This window comes from Phoca vitulina, unplaced genomic scaffold (assembly GCF_004348235.1).
Source record: "Phoca vitulina isolate PV1807 unplaced genomic scaffold, GSC_HSeal_1.0 scaffold4, whole genome shotgun sequence".
Lineage (NCBI taxonomy): Eukaryota > Metazoa > Chordata > Mammalia > Carnivora > Phocidae > Phoca > Phoca vitulina.
In genome coordinates this window covers 64139430-64161485 of record NW_022589707.1, presented here as the reverse complement: position 1 = coordinate 64161485, position 22056 = coordinate 64139430, and the positions used below count along the sequence as shown (strand labels likewise).

At 35.4% G+C, this 22056-nt stretch overlaps 2 protein-coding genes across 3 annotated transcripts in view; one reads left to right on the top strand and one right to left on the bottom strand.

Moving 5' to 3' along the window:
• The window catches only part of AKAP9 (A-kinase anchoring protein 9), a 196304-nt gene that overhangs the window by 11380 nt on the left and 162868 nt on the right, over positions 1–22056 (top strand). The gene's annotated exons all lie outside the window — the stretch shown is intronic.
• Positions 5730–6296, bottom strand: LOC116631056 (small nuclear ribonucleoprotein E-like). The gene is given in 1 exon segment (XM_032402202.1): positions 5730–6296. A coding segment is annotated over 1 exon segment (279 nt). The 5' UTR covers positions 6147–6296; the 3' UTR covers positions 5730–5867.

Below are 22056 nucleotides of genomic sequence, written 5' to 3'. Positions count from 1 at the left end.
CAATGGAATGACCACAAAATATAAGATCTGAGACAATCTTTACCTATAAGCAAGATAGCATTTTATAAACTGTTAGACAATCTTTATAATTCTTTTTCTGTATTTAAATTTTAACCTTTTTTTCCTTGTGGATATGTTATTTTATTGTTTTAAGGTTTAAAAACTCCTTTTAAAATTGAAGTAAGTTTTCAAACCTACTGCCACTAATGTCTAAATATGTTCTACATATGTGGTACACATTCTGTAACATTGAATATATTTTATATGGTGCAAACTCAACCATCTTCAGAGATTCAGTTATAGTCTGATGCTAGAATATCATTCTGAGACTGTGTACATTAGTACACTGAAGCAATTTGGCAGTTACTAAGTTCGGACCACAAACAATTCCAACCTCCAGCGGGGATTCTTCTCTGCCTTTATAACTATCAGGTCTCCACTTCTCTTTAGATTGCAGAGACCCAGCTACATTGGCATATTTATAAAAGCCAACTTTTAAAATGTTAAGGGTAAGAGGTTCAACCGCTCTCTAATTACTTGGCAATGATTGCACAGGCTAGTTTTAAAGGTAGAAATGTCTGTTCTTTGTCAACTAACAAAAGACCTGCAGTCCTCTTCAAGTGATGGAAGGGGAAAGAGGAAATGAAAAGTAATATCAGACAGTGTATTTCTTCTGGGACATGAGGCTATATTTCTTTTAGTTTTTAGAAATATTTGTGTGTACATGTATGTATATGTAAAGAAAAGTGTACACACATGATAGAAAGATACAAAAGAATACTCAATATAAACCTAAATCTCTCCTTTTCCTTAGTTACCCAGTTCCCCTCTCTGGAGGCAAACATTGTACCCAGTCTCTTGGAGATTCTTCCAACAATAATTCATGCATTTGCCAACATACATGTATAAGTTCCCTCTCTCTCTTCCTCTTCCTTCGCTCTAAAGGTAGTATACCATATACTTTTCTCTGTTCCTTGAGTTTTCATTCTTAAAGATTGTTCCAGGGGCACCTGGGTGGCTCAGTCAGTTAAGCATCCAAATCTTGGTTTCGGCTCAGGTCATGATCTCGGGGTCGTGAGATCGTGCCCTGCCTCAGGCTCCATGCTCAGTGCAGAGTCTGCTTGAGATCCTCTCCCTTTTTCTTTCTCTCCCCCTCTGCCCCTCTCCCCACTCAGGTGCATTCTGTCTCTCTCTCTCTCTCTCTCAAATAAATAAAACCTTTAAAAAAATAGATTGTTCGAAATCAGTATATATAAAAGTCATTATTTTTATACTGTCTGTATAGTAATCCACTGTACAAATACACCATAATTCAACTAAACAGTCCTTAATAACATTTACTGTTTCCCATCGTTTACTATTACAAATAGGCTGCAAAAAAAAATTTCATTTGCATATATTTTGTGTTGTACATATGCAAGATTATAGAATAAAAACCTAGGAGTTTAAATTATTGGGTCAAAGAGTATGAGCATTTTTAATTTTGACAAATAGAACCAAGTTGCCCTCCATGAACATTGTACCAATTTTCACTCCTAACAGCAATATATGAGAAGGAAGCAATGTTTCTGACTAGGACCCACTTCATATTTATACTCCAAAAGAAATGAAAGCATCAATATATTTTTTTACATGTTATAAATGTCAGGAAACTCTAGCATTTGGGAAATAATAAAATACAAAGTAAGAGATAGCAAGCTGACAGAATATAGTAACCATTTCATACTTTGTTGATAAGCAAGAAAACTACCATCATGTTACAAGAGATTTTTGAATTATATTTTCCAAAACCATGAAAACTGTTAAATCTTCGTATTTCTAATGATAATGCTATTATTAAAAGTAATAGAGTTATTGCCCATAATAATGATAACAAAAGAGGAAATATTGTATGGAATATACAAAACTGTCATGATATATAACACAAATATACAATTGGACTGTGACTTTTTAAAAATCTGTATTGTAATAATAGGTATCGCAATGTTCTAAGACACAAATTAGCCCTCAAATTTACTAACAGTTATTCTGGAAGTACATCTTAAAATAATTTGGGGGGAAAAAAAGCCCTTGTTAGATATATTTAGTTGTGCTATAAAACTTCTTGACCAAAAGACCAGATACTATATTATTCATAAAGTGAAAAAAGTTTTATAAACTTATAAAAATAGTAGAAATGGTACAGAAAAATCTAAGTGCATAGTTTTAGAGGTAAGAGCCTTATGGAATATGAATATAAAAACTCTTCTCCCTTGGTAAGGTTCCTATGAGTACCAGGTAATTGTTCCATAAAAAAGAGACTAAGTATGCATTGGCACCAGCTCAGATTGTCACTTCTAAATTTTTGTGATGTAAATAGGTAAAAATGTATTTTTATGAAGAATTGATGAATTATGATTAGAGCAATCTGTCCTATAAAATTTCATAGCAATAATATGAATTATAATTTAAAAAATTAAAAAAAATTCAAGTCACCTTTATTAAGAAAAGAGTCTCAAGAATTCTCAACCATCTTTTTGTCATCCAAAGTTTATTTTGTCATTCAAAATTCATGCTTAACTGAAAGTTAATACCACTGCGTGTATTTTTCTGATAATATTACAGGGATTGGGCCAGATAGTTCAGTGGGCAACCTCATTGTTGAAAATACCACTGTGTGTATTTTTCTGATAATATTACAGGGATTGGGCCAGATAGTTCAGTGGGCAACCTCATGTTGAAACCTCATTATAGAAGTAGCTGAACAAGCAGTTTTAAAGACAAAATTCGACACAGCTGGTTATCCCATTTAAATTGTGTCTAAAAAATACCAAAGAAAACAATTTGGTCAAACAACTAGTCAAGTCAATGAAACATAAAATCAGTCAAACCTGTCTTTTGGCATCAAGTAAGGAACAAACTGTCACTTGACTGGATATTTCATATTTCACCCAAATGCTGTAATTGTAGCTCTATCCTCAGATGACAGTGAAAACAAGGTGGCAAAAACACTTCTTCACAAGAGTCCTTTAAAATTAACATAATTATGTAACTCTGTCATGTATTTCAACACAACACATTAGTCACCACTTAGGACTACAACGTAGGATGCACCTCACATGACAGTGAAGTAGCACTGCTCTTTAAGAAGAATGGGCAGAAATGTACTGGGGCGCCTGGGTGGCTCAGTCGGTTAAGCGTCTGCCTTCAGCTCGGGTCATGGTCCCAGGGTCCGGGGATCAAGCCCCTCATCGGGCTCCTTGCTCCGCAGGAAGCCTGCTTCTCCCTCTCCCACTCCCCCTGCTTGTGTTCCCTCTCTCACAGTCTCTCTGTCAAATAAATAAATAAATAAAAATCTTTTAAAAAGAAAGAATGGGCAAAAGTGTACTAAAATGATTGTATTTAACACTAATATTAAATCTTCTGTCCTGATTCTCTCACAATTGCCTTTTCATCATCATCACTGTTACCGTCACCATTTCTAGCGTCAGCATCATATGTGATACTAAAACGTTAAGTAAAGTATAAAGGGTCAATTCTTTATACTATTGTCTTTTTGGCACTGATTTCACTTCTGCAACTATTTGATGTTGGCCATCTTAGGCCTGGAATTTCACACACTAGTAGTATATTCTCTTGAGAAGATACCATTTCATGCAATTCAGAAGTATAAAGACAATGGATTTGTTATCTCTTCAGATAAACAAGTCTGCTCATACAAATGTAGGAGTCAACCTCAGGATTTCTAGAATAATGTATTTTACATGTTCCCCAGGTGCTGCTACCATGGTGACAGGCTAACTGGTAACATTCCGGACTGCTTTATTTCAACAGCTGGTTACATTATTTCTTAAAGCAGAAAAATGATTTTAAAAAATGAATGTTGAAAATATAATGTTTCTCAAGTCATTGCTCCTTTTTCTGTGTATCTATGATGCTGTCCCAGCTAACCACAAGATCTAGACTTCATTAGTATCCAATGAATTTCTCATGTGCAATTTCTGCTGTTTTCTTCATCTTTATGTTAGTCTTTTGAAAGTTATTGAATTCATTAAGAAACAGGACATTAAGCACCTTAACAACCAGTATCTGCAGAGCCAACCAAAAATCATCCATTGATTGGATTGGAATGGATTGGATTCAGTTACTAAAATATCCAGAAAAAAACAGGATGAATTATTTCTTTTTAAATTATGTTTAATTGTTTTTGAAACAAAGATTACCAAATGAAGAAATTAGCCAGACATGTAATTACTTTTTTTCACACTTGCAAAAAGATTCTAAGATAAGATCATAATGATTTATTTTCTATAAAATAGATATACGTAATGAATGCTTTACAAATGAGGAAATTGTGGCTCAGAGGAGTTAGATAACTTGTCTACAGTTACACAGTAAGGTTATGTCAGAGCTGAACTTGAAACCAGATCTATCAACTCTAAATCCCATGCTCACTTATTTTGTAAGTGAAAGCAAAGATGTTTCATAGATATTCATCTCCAGAGAACAGAGCCAGAGGAAATTAATTTAAATCATAACAGGAAGTATTGAAGTTAGTTATAGAGAAAGGTATTTTAACAATGAGGATGGGATGGGGAAAGGAGCATCTAGGGGGTTACTACTATAGCATTGCTAGTGTTCCAGTTCTTATATTGAGTGGTGGGTTGACTGTTGCTCATTATATCACCATATTATATCTCTTATGCATGTGTTACTATTTTCAGTATGTATTAAAATATGTAATAAAAACATTTTAAAAGAAAATTTTAAAACATATGAGTTATTGAGGGATGTTGTGAAATTTTTGTCTAAGTATCTTAAAAAATAAAAACAGTTTCCCCTGGGTAAACTCAATGTAATTAATGAGTGGGTTCCATGCAGCCCCCCATGGTGCACAAAGTTCTGATCGAATACTTATCATTACTGTTTCGTTGCTATTTCTGTGTCAGAACTCAAATAACTCCACTTGGTATTAAGAGAAAATCTGCTCCTAAAATAAGATTAGAACAAAATCCCAAGAGGATTAATTCTTCTAGGAAGGTCATTCTGATTCAAGTGGACAATTTTGAATTTGAAATTTAGTACTAGGGTAACTCCTATTAAAACCAACATGCACCTTTCCTTTATATTAAGATACTAGATTGAGTTTTTAAAATAACAAATCACTGTAACATCATCACATTAAAGAGGAAACATGTCCATTTTCTCAAAATAGCAGTAGTTTCTTTTTGTTTGCATAAGTGACCTTAATAAAAACAGGCTAATTCACAATTGCTATTGAGTATTACCCTGTTCTCACAGATACCTGATGGACCAACCCATACTGTGGTTTGGTTTTTGGGTTTTTTTTCGTTTTTGTTTTTTTTTTTTTAAATTTTCTTATGTTATGTTAGTCACCAGTCACCACATCAAAAACTGATGACGTATTGTATGGTTTTATTTATTTTTGTTGTAAAAACAATCAAGCTTATGGTCGTAACAAGTCAGCCCCCAATCCAACCTTTCAGTGGTAACCATTGTCTTTTACCATTTTTTAAATCTCTGCACCCAACATGGGGATTAAATTTACAACCCCAAGTTCGAGAGTCACGTGCTCTACTGACTGAGCCAGTCAGGTGCCCCTGTCTTTTACCTATTTGTAGTCGGTTCTTTTTATTACCTCCGTAACTCTAAATGACATTTCTATAATACTATTTTTTCATTTTATTTGAACTTCTTAAATTTTAGTTTTTTTTTTTTAATAAAAACAATCTCACAGCATTTATTGTCCTCTGGTAATAACGTAAAGGTAATCAAAACAATGTTTTAGAACTACACTCCCAACAAAGGACATCTAAAAAAACGAACTACATGGCCTTTTCAAGAATTTCTCACTTCATTGATCATTTCTAGTTGGAGACACTTTGGAGCAGAGTAATATTACCTCCTTTTAGCATGATCCGACCCAGTTGTTTTCTTGACTTTGTTTTAGAATGAATCTCTTCGGCATCATCTAATACGAGGTTCATGTACTCATCAAGACCAATGATAAAGCCCTCTATTCGCATGTTCACTTGCTCCTAAAGCCACACCTGAATTCAAGATCTATTTTGCAAGTATCTGAAGATGAGGTTGATGGGCTGAACCATCACCTTCTGCACTTTTTGGCCCTGGCCATGGTACGCCATGGTGGAAGCCGACCTTAATTCTTTACTTGTATTGAAATTGCATTTATATAACCTAAAAAGTCAAATAATACTACAAGGCTTAAATGAAGACTAGTAGACTTTGAGGGTCCTGTTTTGTTCTGTCTCTCTTAAGCCAGGCTCACAGGCAACTTCTTTCAACTCTTATCTCTTTCTTTAATTATTTCTATTCATAATTCTAAATAATATGCTTATACTGTTTTATTCCATTTTAGGTGTTTATATATAACCTTTTTATTATGAAAAATCTGGATTCAGTTCCTGTATGTTACTTACCCACATTCCTTTTTTAAAAAAGAACAAAAACAAGATTTTATTTTTAAGTAATTTTTCCACCCAGCATGGGGCTCGAACTCACAACCTTGAGATCAACTGATTGAGCCATTCCTTTTTACGCATCTTCAATTTTTGGTCAAATCATTTGACCATTATTTTACGTATTACTATACAAATGTTGTTCATAACTAAGCTACATAGTGTTTAGTTTTCTATTTCCTGTTATAATTGTTTCATGAACTCTTCAAAAGTGCAGAAGTCCTTTCCTTATAAGCCAACATACCAGGTGAGCTTTATGAGCAACAAACCAGGTTCTGGTTTGATCTCCTTCAGTCAAGCTCATTCTGCCTCTGTTTGGTAGATCACTCTCCAGACATTCTGCATGGTGAGAGCCTAGAATTTTACTAAGTATTATCCTATTTTTTTCCTTTGTCTCTCCTCTTGTGTTGAATCTATTATTTCCTGTAGCCTATATCTTTATTTCTTGGGGGTTTTTTTCTCATTTTAGTGTAGTTATCATTGATAGCACCTTTTTAAACAATTTTTTAAATTTAAATTCAATTAACATATAATGTATTATTAGTTTGAGAGGTAGAGGTCAGAGAGGTCAGAGGTCATCAATCTTATGTAATACCCAGTGCTCATTACATTACATGCCCTCCTTAATGCCCTCCTTAATCACCCAGTTACCTCATCTCCCCCACTCCCCTCCCCTCCAGAAACCCTCAGTTTGTTTCCTATGAGTAAGAGTCTCTTATGATTTGTCTCCCTCTCTGATTTTGTCGTTTAATTTTTTCCTCTCTTCCCTTTTAATCCTGTTTTGTTTCTTAAATTCCACATATGAGTGAGATCATATAATTGTCTTTCTCTGATTGACTTATTTCGCTTAGCATAATACCCTCTAGTTCTATCCACATCGATGCAAAAGGCAAGATTTCATTTTTGATGGCTGAGTAGTATTCCATTATATATATATACCATGTCTTCTTTATCCATTTATCTGTCCATGGACATCTGGGCTCTTTCCATAGTTTGGGTATTGTGGACATTGCTGCTATAAACATTGGGGTGCAGGTGCCCCTTTGGATCACTACATTTGTATCTTTGGGGTAGATAACTAGTAGTGCAATTACTGGGTCACTGGGGAGCTGTATTTTCAACTTTTTTGAGGAACCTCCATACTGTTTTCCAGAGTGGCTGCACCAGCTTGCATTCCCACCAGCAGTGTAAGAAGGTTCCTCTTTCTTGGCATCCTCACCAACATTTGTTGTTTCCTGACTTGTTAATTTTAGCCATTCTGACCAATGTGAGGTGGTATCTCACTGTGGCTTTGATTTTTATTTCCCTGATGCCAAGTGATGTTGAACATTTTTTTCATGTGTCTGTTGGCCATTTATATGTCTTCTTTGGAGAAATGTCTGTTCATGTCTTCTCTTCATTTCTTGATTGGATTATTTGTTCTTTGGATGTTGAGTTTGATAAGTTCTTTATAGATTTTGGATACTAGCCCTTCATCTGATAAGACATTTGCAATTATCTTCTCCCATTCTGTCAGTTGTCTTTTGGTTTTGTCGACTGTTTCCTTAGCTGTGCAAAAGCTTTTTATCTTGATGAAGTCCCAATAGTTCATTTTTGCCTTTGTTTCCCTGGCCTCCAGAGATGTGTCTAGTAAGATGTTGCTGTGGCCAAGGTCACAGAGGTTGCTGCCTGTGTTCTCCTCTAGGATTTTGATGGACTCCTGTCTCACATTTAGGTCTTTCATCCATTTTGAATTTATTTTTGTGTATGGTCTAAGAAAGTGGTCCAGTTTCTTTTTTTTTATGTTGTCCAGTTATCTTAACACCATTTGTTGAAGAGACATTCTCTTTCCCATTGGATATTCTTCCTACTTTGTCAAAGATTAATTGACCGTATAACTGTGGGTTCATTTCTGGGTTTTCTATTCTCTTCTATTGATCTATGTGTCATTTTTGTGCCAGAACCATACTGTTTGATTACTACAGCTTTGTAATATAACTTGAAGTTGAAATTGTGATGCCTTCAGCTTTGTTTTTCTTTTTCAAGGTTGCTTTGGCTATTCAGGGTCTTTTGTGGTTCCATACAAATTTTAGGGTTGTTTGTTCTAGCTCTGTGAAAAATGTTGTTGGTATTTTAAAAGGAATTGCATTAAATGTGTAGATTGCTTAAGGTAGTATAGACATTTTAACAATATTTGTTTTTCCAATCCATGAGCACAGATTGTCTTTCCATTTCTTTGTGTCATCTTCAGTTTCTTTCATCAGTATTTTATAGTTTTTAGAGTACAGGTCTTTCACCCATTTGGTTAGGTTTATTCCTAGGTATCTTATTGTTTTTGGTAGAATTGTAAATGGGACTGATTCCTTAATTTCTCTTTCTGCTGCTTCATTATTGGTATATAGAAATGCAACAGATTTCTATATGTTTATTTTGTATCCTGTGACTTTACTGAATTTGTGTTTCAATTCTAGCATTTTTTCAGTGGAGTCTTTCAGGTTTTCTGTGTATAGTATCATGTCATCTGCAAATAGTGAAAGTTTTACTTCTTCCTTGCCAATTTGGATGCCTTTTATTTCTTTTGTTGTCTGATTGCTGTGGCTAGGACTTCCAGTACTATGTTGAATAAAAGTAGTGAGAGTGGACATCCTTGTCTTATTCCTAACCATAGAGGAAAAGTTCTCGGTTTTTTTCCCAGTGAGGATGATATTAGCTGTGGGTTTCATGTATGGCCTTTATTATGTTGAGGTATGTTCCCACTAAGTCTACTTTGTTGAGGGTTTTTATCATGAATGGATGTTGAACTTCATCATTTGCTTTTTCTCTGTCTGTTGAAATGATTATAGGATTCTTATCCTTTCTTTTATTAATGTGGTGTATCACATTGATTGATTTGTGAATATTAAACCACTTTCACAATCTAGGAATAAATCCCACTTGAACTTGAATAAATCCCACTTGTTTTTTTAATGTATTGTTGGATACAGTTTGCTAGTATTTTATTGAGAATTTTTGCATCTATGTTCCTCAGGGACATTGGCCTGTAGTTCTCTCTTTTATTGGTGTCTTTATGTGGTTTTGGTATCAGGGTAATGCTGGCCTCATAGAATGAATTTGGAAGTTTTCATTCCTTTTCTATTTTTTGGAATAATTTGAAAAGAATAGGTATTAACTCAAGAACTTAGCTTTTTATTCCAAAAAAATTATATGCTGTTGGAGAGTTCTGAGCAGAAATGTGACTGCTCTGACTTTCCGTAGCTGGGTAAATAATGGCCTAAGGGCAGAGTAGGACAAGCACTTAGAATGCTATTGCAGTAATTCAGATGAGAAGTAGTAGTGGCTTGGACTAGAGTAGAGCAGTGGTAGTAGAGATATAAAAAATGGTCAAATCCTGGGTATATTTTAAATGTAGAGCTAACAGTATTTGTTGACTTACTAGATGTGGAATGTGAAAGAGAGGAGTCAAGCATGACTCTAACGTTTTTAACTGCAAAACTAGAAAAAAGGAGTTGCCCTTAAGTGAGGTAGGAAAGCCTGTGGGAGGAACAGATTGGAGGGTATATATCAATAGCTCAGTTTTGGTCATATTGAATTTGAGATACCAAGTGAAGATAACAAATAGAGAGTCTGGGGAGAAGTCCAAGCTGAGATGTAAACATAAGAATCTTCAGTATACTGATGGTATTTAAAGTCATGTGCCTGGATGAGATCACTTAGGGATCACTTTGCACTTAGTTGATACAAAAGTCAAGGACTGAGCTCTGAGGCACTCCAACAGGTGGGGGTTGAGGAGATGAAAAGGAATTGGTAGAAAAGACAGAGAAGGAGCAGTCAGAAAGTTAAGAGGAAAGCTAGGTGAATGTCATACATCCCTGCAAGTCAAGTGAAGAAGTGTCCCAAGGAGGAGAGAGTGATCATGTGTGTGTCAAATCCTGCTGGTAGATCAAAGAAGATGAGGCCCAGGAGTTGATCTTAGACTTGTCATCATGGAGATCATCAGAAACTTCTGGAAGAGAGTTTCAATGGCATAATAGAAATGAAAAAGAGGTTAGAGTGGGCCCAAGAGAAGTAGGCAGAGAGAAACGGGAGATAGTGGGAGTGTTGAGAAGGAAATAATAGAGAATAGAGAAGGGAAAAAATAGAGCAATGGCTGGAGAAGTAAAGTTAAGAGAAGATTGGTTTTGTATATACACAGAGAGAGAAAGAGAAAGACTGTATTCTAATGAAAAATGATGCTGTAGAACGAGAAAATTTGATGATTCAGGAGAGAAAGGGAAGAATTGCTAGAGCAATCTCCTTGAGTAGGTAAGGAAGGACAAAAATCTAATGCAAAGAGAAGTTTGCCTTTGCTTAGAGAGGTCATCAAAACTAATGAGAGTAAGTAGAACACTGGTCTCATGATGCAGGTAGAAGGATGTTGTAGTGGTATGTGTATGTGGAAGACCTTTCTTTTAATTGTTTCCAAATTTTTCTCAGCAAAAGAAAGGGGAGGTTGTTAGCTGAAAGTGAGGATGCTGGAAGAGGGTTGGAGTTCAATAAGAGAGGAGATGGCATGAAGTAGTCAGTAAGAGAATGAATCATGGAAATATATCATGAGTAATGTAGCATTGAGAGCCCACTAGGGGTTAGTGTCATTAATTTAAAGCAAAACCATTCAGCACGGTTTTTCTGTAGTCTTATTGAGGAGGGTTGGGTACAAAGACTGAGCTTAGAGTTGGATTTAACCAGAGTTGTGGCTTTCTCAAGCAAGGGCAAAGAAGGAAGAAGGGCAAGGGAGATGAGGATACAAGATCTCTTTATCCCCAGAGTTCTAGAATTTCTCAGTGACTGCCCTGGTCAAGTACTTGCATACATTATGCTAGGCAATCTGTGGGCTCTTTCAAAGTAGAATGTCATGCTCTTTCTTTCTGAGAATCAGTTCTCTTGTATTTTTTTTTTCATATCTATCTCCTCCATTTTCTCTGTTATCACTTTCTAAAATTCCTACTAGTTGGATGTTAGACCTCTTATTTTCTTATTTTTTCTCATGTATCTCCTTCTCTGACTTGTTTTCTGAGAAATTTTCTAAAGATCAGTTTCCAACTCTTCTATTGAAAATTTCATTTTCACCATTCTTTTTATTTTCCAAGAGCTTATTCTTAGTCACTTAATATTACTTCTTTATAGCCTTCTATTTTTGCTTCATGTACACAAACAATACCATCTCTTTATCTCTGGGGATATTCATTACATGTGCTTAAAAATTTTTTCCCCTCTGTATACTGTCTCTTAAAATTTTTTTTTCACTCTCTATACTCTTGCTGTTTTCTCTAAGTTCCTTGTTTATTTTGGCTTCCATTCTAAATGTTAAAAGTTTACTTCAAGTATCTGGTAATTCTTGATTGTTTGTATGTGTATATATATTGGCCAGGGCTTATTGATGAGTGGGCTCCTCTAAGGGAGATTTGACAGGGCTATTGACTTAGAGAGGCTCCAATTACTTTCCCTTGGATTTATCCATTTCCTCAGGATTTTTGCAATATCCCATATGGGAGTATATGTCTAGCCTCCAAAATTCTGGAAACCAAGAAGGGAAATGGGGGCAGAGAGGTTTGCTAAATCTTGTATCAGTTGGGCTCTTCACTCCTAACCTCAGCTATTCCTGGTGTCTATAGGTTCAGAACCTCTCTAATTCAGAATTTCTAGATAGGACTTCTGGTATCCAGCTCTCCACATCAGGAGCTTGGAAGTCTGTTCTAACAAGTGAAAAGCTGAACAGGCTGAAAAATCAACAATTCGTCTTTCATCCGTGAGAGGGGAGGACATAGGGCAGGTAACTGCTCCCAAGACTGGAGAGATGAGTAAATACAGGGAAGTCATGACTAGCGCAAAGACTCAGGGATGGAACTGGCTGGAGAAACCAGTGCTGAGATCAGAAAAGCTGAACTGTAATTGACAAATTGCTGGAGGTTCAGTGTGGACAAGTATGAGAGTTAAAAAACTTGGATGTTTATATGAAGTAGATAATTGAGGCTTGACCACTAATTATGCACCTATATTCATCATATAAGAAATTAAAAATAATTTCACAGAACAGCAGTTCTTTATTTCATCTCTTCACATTCTCCAACCCTGCAGAAAAGCAGATTGTAAATGCTGTTTCTGTTTTCTGAGATTGAAGGAGCTTAGCATGATAGTAGATCTTCATGACTCGACCAAGAAGTATAATCAGTTAAACTATTTTTATGAGGATTTTCCAGATGCTTTCAACAACTGTGTAGGTGAGGGGGAGATGCTAGTCCCTATTTATATGATTTTATTAAATGTTTTCTCAAAAGTCATTGATTTTTTTCCTCCTTTGAAGAAGGTTATTTAATATTTTGAAACCACTTTATCACTGACCAGTTTTAATGAATGGTTTTGCAATTATTGCCACTACTGCCTTTTAAAGGTTACAAAGATGAAATTGCAAAACTGAAAATATTCTAGTCACCTTTAGAAAGTTGCACTGTAGTCATTACATATCATTATCTTTTCCATTCTTTGAGACGTTGTAATTATTCTTCTTAACAGATTATAACTGATCATTATTTTAATATCTCATGCAAAGTTTTACCATCATATAAATGTTAAAATGAGGACAGATTACGGAATGTGTCAGAACTGCATGTGGTCTACAACAACCATGATTAATAGCCACAATATCTTTCTTTAGTTCAAAGTAAGATTGCCTTTTAATTTTTAGAAGGAAATCAGTTTTTGAATTTATAGTTATAAGAACACCCTAATGAAGATCAGAAATTGTCATCGTCCTTTTCATATATGAGTTAGACAAAAAATAAAAATAAAAATATTCTGCTTGAAACCTAATAAAATTGTGATGCATTGTCATTGGTGGCAGGAAGAAAGTAAACATAGTCATGGTTAAGGATACTAAATTTTACCATCTGAAAGACCCAAGATCAAGTCCCGAGTCTGCTTTTTATCAGCCCCACAACCTTGGGAAAACTGCTTAACCTCTCTGCAGCTCAATCTCCTCATACCAAAATAGAGATGATATGTTCCTCATAGAGTTGTTAGAATTATGTTGAGATGATGTACATAAAGCATTTAGAACATGACTGATAGGTATTTGGGAGACAATCAACAAATATTATCTGTCACAATTATTTTTATGGTGGGCAATTTGAACCTTTTCAGCCTGCATAATATTTTCCTATTTTATCAACTGTAGTTTTGTTCCCTTTTAGAAACTGAAATTCTAAAACAGAAGAATGTTGTGTAACATCTTGTTCTTTATTCTTACTTGTTCTCTTACTTATTTTAAAAACCAGTGCTTAAGTTTTGTAAATGTACATTCTAGTTTATCATTACTAATATTTAATCAGTAATGAGGTAAATTTCCTTGAATGAGGCAAATTTCCTTGGTATGCCTATTTTCTCATGTCAATGCTTCTATGATGATAAACCATTTAGGGTCATTGTAGAACCTCATTGGGTGAGATGTGGAATGTAAACAAGTCACATAATATGAAATTATTACATCACTAGGTTCATTCAAAAGTCCAAGTAAAATGTATTTTTCATTTCATTGATTAACCCAACTATGGTAGGTAGAACAAATAGGACTTTATTTTTCTGACATCAGGAGTCTAGAGGTGAACAATTATTGTAGTGGTTCAGTGGCTTTGCAAAGTTAGGGCAAATATCTCTGCAATTCTCTCTCTTGAGCACAGGCAAAATGAAATGACTGTGGCAGCTCCAGGAATCATGTCCAGAAAGAAAGGGTGATGACCGAAGAACACATGAGCCACCTCTGGTGCTTTCTTTTTCCTTTTTTTTTTTTTTTTAATTGTACTATAATTTATGTGTAGGAAAATGAACTATCTTAAACATACCAATCAATGAGTGTTGACAAATGTATACCCAATACACAAATGTGATCATCACATAAATCAACACAGAGAATATTTCTGTCACCCTTGAAAGGTCCCTCATGCTTCTTTCCAGCCAGTTACCTCACCAACCCGGAGGCAACCATACTTCTATCAGTAAAGCTTAGTTTTGCCTTCTTGAATTTCATAAAAATGAAACCACACAATATATACACTTATCTGCATTTTTTCACTCAACATAATATTTTTGAGATTCTCCTATGTTATATATATTAAGAGATTGGACCTTTTATTGCTGAGTGGTATTCCATTGCCTGTTCCTTTTTAGTCAGAATACCAAAAACTTTCTAAGATACTTTCCTAGTAAATGTCTACTTGCATCTCATGGGTCATATCTGGTCACATGGCCAGTCCTTGTTGCAAGGGGGGCTAGGAAAGTACTTGTCTTTCTAGCTTCTATCATGGGAGGCTACAAAGGAGGATCAGGTTGGGAATGGCTTTTGAGTAGCCAAACAACAACATCTGCTAAAATGAATTTCATAATTTTAAATTTTATGATGAAACTTAGGTTTCATTATTTTTATTAAAAAGTGCTGGTTATCATATTTATCTTATTTATGTATTATTGTTTGAAATGCACAAAAAATTCCAGGGTAAATCTAAATTTAAATTTTAAAGAAACCAGTGAAAAAAATTTTAATGAGAATTGTGAGGCAAACAAAAGTAATCTTGAATTAAAATAAGGAAATTGTTTTAAAAAGAAAAATGAAAACATAAAATTATGAAATGTGAATTGAAATACTAAAAAATGGTATTGTCCAAAACTGCACTACCTAATAAAATAGCCACTAGCTACACATGGCTATTTAAATTAAAATAAAAAAAATTCAGTCCACCAGTTGCACTAGCCACATTTGAAGTATGCAGTAACTACATGCAATAACTATATGGCTACCATATTAGTGCAGATGTAGAATATTTTTTCAGTCACTGTGGAAAGTTCTGTAGGACAGCACTGCTTAAGGTAGAGATACCAAAAATGATTATTTACCATCATTAGAGTAGAATCTTAATTGATTTGGAGAACTATCAAAGAGTGGTGAGTAGTTTTACTACAGAAAGATTTAGTTAATATTTAAGTGAATATTAAAGCAAAAGAGAGAGAAAGAGAGAAGTAAAATATTCATTTTTTTCAATAAATACTTATTGAGCACCCATCATGTGCCAGACTTTGGGAGTATAGCGGTGAACAAAGTAAACAAAATCACTGTTTTGGGGACATTTCTGGCATAAGATGGGAGAGAGACATAAAGTAAATGATACCAGGTGATGGCAGTCCTATGAAAATAAATGAAGCCAGGCAAGGAATGGAGGAGGACATTCTTACAGGGGGTTCAGGAAAGGCCTTCTCCGGTAAGATGATAATTGTGCAGAGACCTGAAGGCTATTAGAAAGTGAGCTGTCTGGCTACCTGCAGAAAGAACATTTCAGGCATTGGCAATATCAAGTTTGAAGACCCTGAGTTAGATAATGCTTGATTTTTTAAAGAAAGACCAAGAAGACCAGTGACAGGATCAGATTAAGTAAGGCGGAGAGGGTAGATGAAATCAGAGACCATATCTGATAGGCTTTTTGAAGACTTGGGGTTTTACTCTGAATGATATGGAATGCAATTGAAGGGTTTTGAGCAGAGGAATGACATGATGTGACTTATGTTTTATAAAGATCAGTCTGGCTACTGTGTAGAGAATATCCTGTGAGGAGGCAAGGGGAGAAACAGAGATGCTAGTTTTATGACCTGAGCAAAAGTCAAGGTGAAAGATCATGGTGGCTTAGACCAGGGTGATACTTGTGGAAGTGGGGGCAAGTGGCAGGATTATGGGTATATTTGAACACAATTTACATTGGACTGAATAAGAGTCATAAGAGAAAAAGATGGGACAAGAGTGACTCCAACATTATTGGTCTGAGGAACTCCTAAAGTAGTGTGACCATTCACTGGGAGACGGAAAACTATTGGAACAGCAGGTTTTGGACATATCTAAATGTGTATTGCATATTCAAGTAGAATTATCAAATAAGTAATTAGATATTTGAAGTTGGAGTTCAAGAGAGAGTCCAAGCTGGCACTATAAGTAGGCAGCATATAGGTGGTATTTTAAGCAGCGGCACCAAGTGAGATCGCCAAAGTAGTGAGTGGAAATAGAGGAAAGATCTGAGGACTGACCTTGGGCACTGCAACATTTAGAGGTCAGAAAAATAAGAAGGAACCAGACCTGAACAGTGGATTTGCCAACACGTTGGCCATTGGTGACCTCAACAAGAGCAGTTTGGGTAGAGTTGTGGGGATGAAAGCCTGCTCCCCGCCTCTAGCCCCAGTAGTACAAAGGGTCTTAGGGAAGAACAGCTCCCACTTAAGAGGATTGCAGGGAAAGCAGTGCAGTAGGGGAGAGTGAATTTCAGGAGATCAAGAAGTGAAAGGAAGAGATAAGAGGTTTCAGATATTTGGGATTTTGCTGACTATACTTGGTGAGTTCCAAAGGGCACATTAGAAAGGTTTGATTTGAGAGATGAAAGAGAAATAGGGAAAGGAAGCAAAAGATGGGGATTGTACTACAGAACATGTGAAAAGTTCTCTTGAGTTTTAGTTAAAAAAAAAAAAAGTGGAGAATTGAAGCCATTAGCTGGATGATTCAGTCATTTGCTCTGTTCAGGTCTTCTAGATTATTACAGTAATTCTTCTTTAGGTTGTATTATGCAGATACAACTTTCATAAATTATCAAAGATGAAACATGAAATTAAAGAGGGGGAATCAAAACTATATACAGGCTCTATAGATTTGTTGTTTCCACTACTTTCTCTAGTTCCTAGGAGCTCCTATATGATTGCTATAATAATTTGGATTAAAATATATGGGACAGAAATTATCACAACAAATTTATTGAAAACCAATACATGTTTTTATTAACAAAAGGTAATTGGAAGAAAAGCAATCATGAAAAGTACAGCAATGCTGATAATAGAATGTGTCATCCATTTCCAATTTTATGTCTTCACGCCTAAGCGGTTTTTTTATTATTATTATTGACTCCATTGGTCAATCTAGGCAGGTTTGAATTTCATTGATATGCAAATCAATATTCCCATTGCAAAACTAATCAGACATGCATACCAGAAATGAGGACAAATTTTGGGAAATCATTACTCGTACCAATATATAGAGCATAACATGCTTAAAAATACATTTATACAAATGAGTTGTATATCTTATATTATTAGGCTTCTTTAAAGGTATTCAGGTCACAAGTATCCTTATAAGTAAAATGAAAATCAGATATTGATTGGCAACATGCTTAATCAAAGACTTTATAACCAATGCTAAATCATCATGCTAAATATACTGTTTTTATATATAAGGGTTGGGAACTGGAAATGTTTGCTGGTGATCTCCTCTAACAGCCAAAATAAATGCCTTTTGAATTATAAAATACATTCTTTGAACATCGCCTTTATTAGATTTTCACTGATGAGGATGTGCTTTACCCACTTGGTATGCTTGAAATGGTATCTGAGTACAGTTTTAATTTGCATTTGTCTGATTATGAGCTAGGTCCAGCATTTTTCCATACATTAAAGTACTGTTTACATTTCTTTTTCTGTGAATTGTTAATATATTTGTCTGTTTTTCAAACCTAGATTATTTAAAAATGATCTTCCCATATTAAAATTATATCATATGCACATTTCCCCAAATTTAAATTCTATAGCAAAAGCTATAATTCAGATGGTAAAAAAAAATGGTAATTTCATATATGTGTTGGTACATATTTGGCATTATTTATATAATAGAAGCTGTCTCTGTTTGGGTTGTACTAACAAAATACCATAAACTGGGTGGTTTATAAACAAGAGAAATTTATTTCTCACAGTTTTGAAGGCTTGAAGTCTGAGATCAGGGTGCCAGCGTGGCTGGGTTCTGGTGAGAACTTTCCTCTGGGTTGCAGACTGCCAACTTCTCATTGTATCCTCACATGGGAAGAAACAAGGAGGGAACTTTCCAGGATGTCTTTTATAACGGCACTACTCCCATTCATGAGGGCTCCACTATTGAGATCTAATCACCTACAAAAGGCTCTACCTTCTAATACCATAACAACAAGGGTAAAATTTCTACATATGGATTTGGGGTGGGGGGGTAAACATTCAGTATACAGCATTAGTCTTGTCCTCAGACTACCCGCGTCACTGTCGCAGTGCGCTGCCTGTTAAATATGCAGATTACTGGGTCCCTTAGGTCTGGCTCAGATCTTCTGACCTAGAAATTTACATTTCTAATAAATATTCGATATAATTCATATGCACAGTAACAATATAATTCATATGCACATTAAAGTTTGAGAACCACTGTAGTAGAGGGTATAAAATCAAGAAATCAGCAAATGTGGACATCAAAAGAAAGCTGGAATAACAATACTTATATCAGACAAACAATTTTAAACCAAAGACTATGAGAAGAGATGACAAAAGGCACTATATCATAATAAAGGGGACTGTGCAACAAGAATATCTAACAGTGATAAATATTTATGCCCCAGCATGGGAGCACCCAAATATATAAAACAATAAGAAACATAAAGGAATTCACTGATAATAATACAATAATGGTAGTTTAACACCCCACTTACATCAATGGACAAATCATCTAAGCAGAAAATCAACAAGGAAACAATGGCTTTAAGTGACACACTGGGCAAAAAAATCAGCAAATGTAATCTGGACATTAACAAAATATAAAAAAAATTTGAAACTACTACAGAAATGTTTAAAGATAAAAGTTAAAATTACTCTTGGGGTGCCTGGGTGGCTCAGTTGTTAAGCATCTGCCTTCGGCTCAGGTCATGATCCCAGGGTCCTGGGATCCAGCCCCACATCAGGCTCCCTGCTCTGCGAGAAGCCTGCTTCTCCCTCTCCCACTCCCTCTGCTTGTGTTCCTGCTCTCGCTACCTCTCTCTCTCTGTCAAATAAATAAATAAAATCCTTTTTAAAAAAAAGTTAAAATTACTCTTATAAAGGAAAATCAGCAAAGTTTATAACTCTAAATCAATTTTATCTGTAGACTTTGAGGCTTTGTATTTTAAATTAGAAACAGGATATTTTCTTTCAAAAAGTGGTATTGTCATACCTCAGTTTATCAATATTGATGTCAGATTCAACTCTTTCTAATACATTAATTATTTTTAAACCTTTAGGTAGTTTTTAGTAAATCATTGCTAGAGAGTTCCAAGTGGTATTCTAGTCATTAGATTAGAAAAAGAAGTTTATGAGGCACCCTGCTGGCTCAGTTGGTGGAGCTTGTGACTCTTGATCTCGGGGTTCTGAGTTTGAGCCCCATGTTGGGTATAGAGATTACTTAAAAATAAAATCTTAAAAAAAAAAAGAAAAAGAAGTTTTTGATGATTGTTGGCTGGTAACTTATTCCAAGAGACTCTCTAGTAAACTCTTATAGACTGCAACACACAGATACACAGACACACACACACAGACATATACACAGGGGTATATGAACACATCCAGAATTACCTTACATACCTTCACAATGGTGAGTTCTGTTCCTGGTTTCTTGGATGAATGATGAGGGGATAGAAATTAATGTGAAGGGGTGCCTGGGTGGCTCAGTCAGTTAGGGGTCTAACTCTTGATTTCGGCTCAGGTCATAATCTCAGGGTCATGAGATTGAGTCCTGCATCGGGCTCCACACTGGACGTGGAGCCTGCTTAAGATTCTCTCTCTTTCTCTCCCTCTGCCCCTCCCCCCCCCAAATAAATAAATCTTTTTTAAAAAAGAAAAAATTAATCTGAAAATACATATTAATTCTGGAGATATAGAAAGAGTTCAAGTATTTTAAATTATTTTGCCCATTTTTTAATGGCATATAGTTGAATAGGTTGATTAGGTTCCTTAAAAATGAGAAGAGAAGTTATACTCGGATCATCTTTGGCAATGGGAGTTTTTGTACATGGATATCCTGGGATATAAGTTAGTCCAGGACATTATTTCTGAGTCATAGAGTTACTCCGGGAATTTCCAAAACTGGGAAGTATGACATGACAGGTCTCATGGAAAACTGGAATCATGCCTAAATTCTCTTAGTTCACAAGGCATTTTACTTTACAGAGGGAGAGAATGTGATTGGGTCCATATACCACCATTCAAAATGGAGTGCTAAAATTGGTTAGAATTTTATGCCACACTAACTCACAGGAGCTCAGCCTCCTTTGTGCCCAGTCTTCCCAGAGGTTCAAACATTAGTAACATAGGATAAACAGGCTGGTTTCACTCAAATCCAACACAAGCCATAGCAACTCAGAGCAGTTTGCCTAAAGAAGGACATCATAAGCATAGTGGGTATGCAGCATTTCACAGACTCTTGGCTGAAACAGAAGAGAAACTGAAAGATTAATCATTTAAAATTTTCTTTCATGTTTGAATGTATCCTGACTCTAAAAACCACATGGGCCCTTGATACAACTCTTTTGGAAACTCATATAGTTTATATTCTTTGTCTGCTTGGCAATATGAAAATCCTTGAAGATCTGAAATATGTATTTTATTCAGAGGTATGTATTCTATTCAGTAATCAATTATCTATTCAGTAATCAGTAATCTATTGCAATCTTTTGGATTACTGGCTTATAATTCCCTCTTGATAATAGTTACACCTTAGATTTTTCTAACACATGATTAGTTCATTAGGCCGCTTTAAACAAGTACTAGTTTCAGGGTGCCTGGGTGGCTCAGTCATTAAGCCTCTGCCTTTGGCTCAGGTCATGATCCCAGGGTCCTGGGATCGAGCCCCGCATCGGGCTCCCTGTTCCGCGGGAAGCCTGCTTCTCCCTCTTCCGCTCCCCCTGCTTGTGTTCCCTCTCTCGCTGTCTCTATATCAAATAAAATCTTTAAAAAAATAAAAAAATAAAAATAAACAAGTACTAGTTTCATAAGTCATGAATAATCTTTTGAAACCTAAAATATTAACTAAAAATGTCCTAAGTTTTATTTAGTACATTCTGTAAGCAGGTACTGATTTTGTTTGGAGAAGCAGGTTAGCAAAATGGAGTAACACTTAGATCAGGGAACCGGGGCCAGGACATGGTAGGACTTTTCCTACCCAACCATGAAAAGTTGGGCAAATTATTTAGCCTCTCAGGCCTTTGTTTCTTATTTTATAAAATGTGGAAGATACATCACTATGCTTCCTCCTATTTTCTTTATTATATACCCTTCATCTCTATTAATAAGTAAAAATAGCCATTTTTGGTTTTAGCATTTAATGTCTTTTTCTTCAATTTAATTTAATTACAAGGGCCGAGTCACCTTATTTGCAAAATAAGCAAAATTGTATTCCTATAAATATTTGTCTTATGAAGCCTATAACATTGTGTATGGATTTCTGGCATTGCAGGAAATGTGATAAGGAGCCCCTTGAGCACCTTTCTGACTAGAATGGGGAGTTGGTGAGGGAGAGGAATTGGAGTTAGGAGTCATAGTAGAACTGGGGAAAGTTATGGAAGGCTTTGAATAATGGATTTAGGCAGTAAGGAGTCATTTTATAATGGAATGACTTTGTGAAAGTTGCATCCTAGAACGCTAATCTGACAGTTATGGGGAACAGTATGTAATAGGGAGAAATGAAGCCAAAGTACCAGCTTAGAGTCTTCTGAAGTTTTCA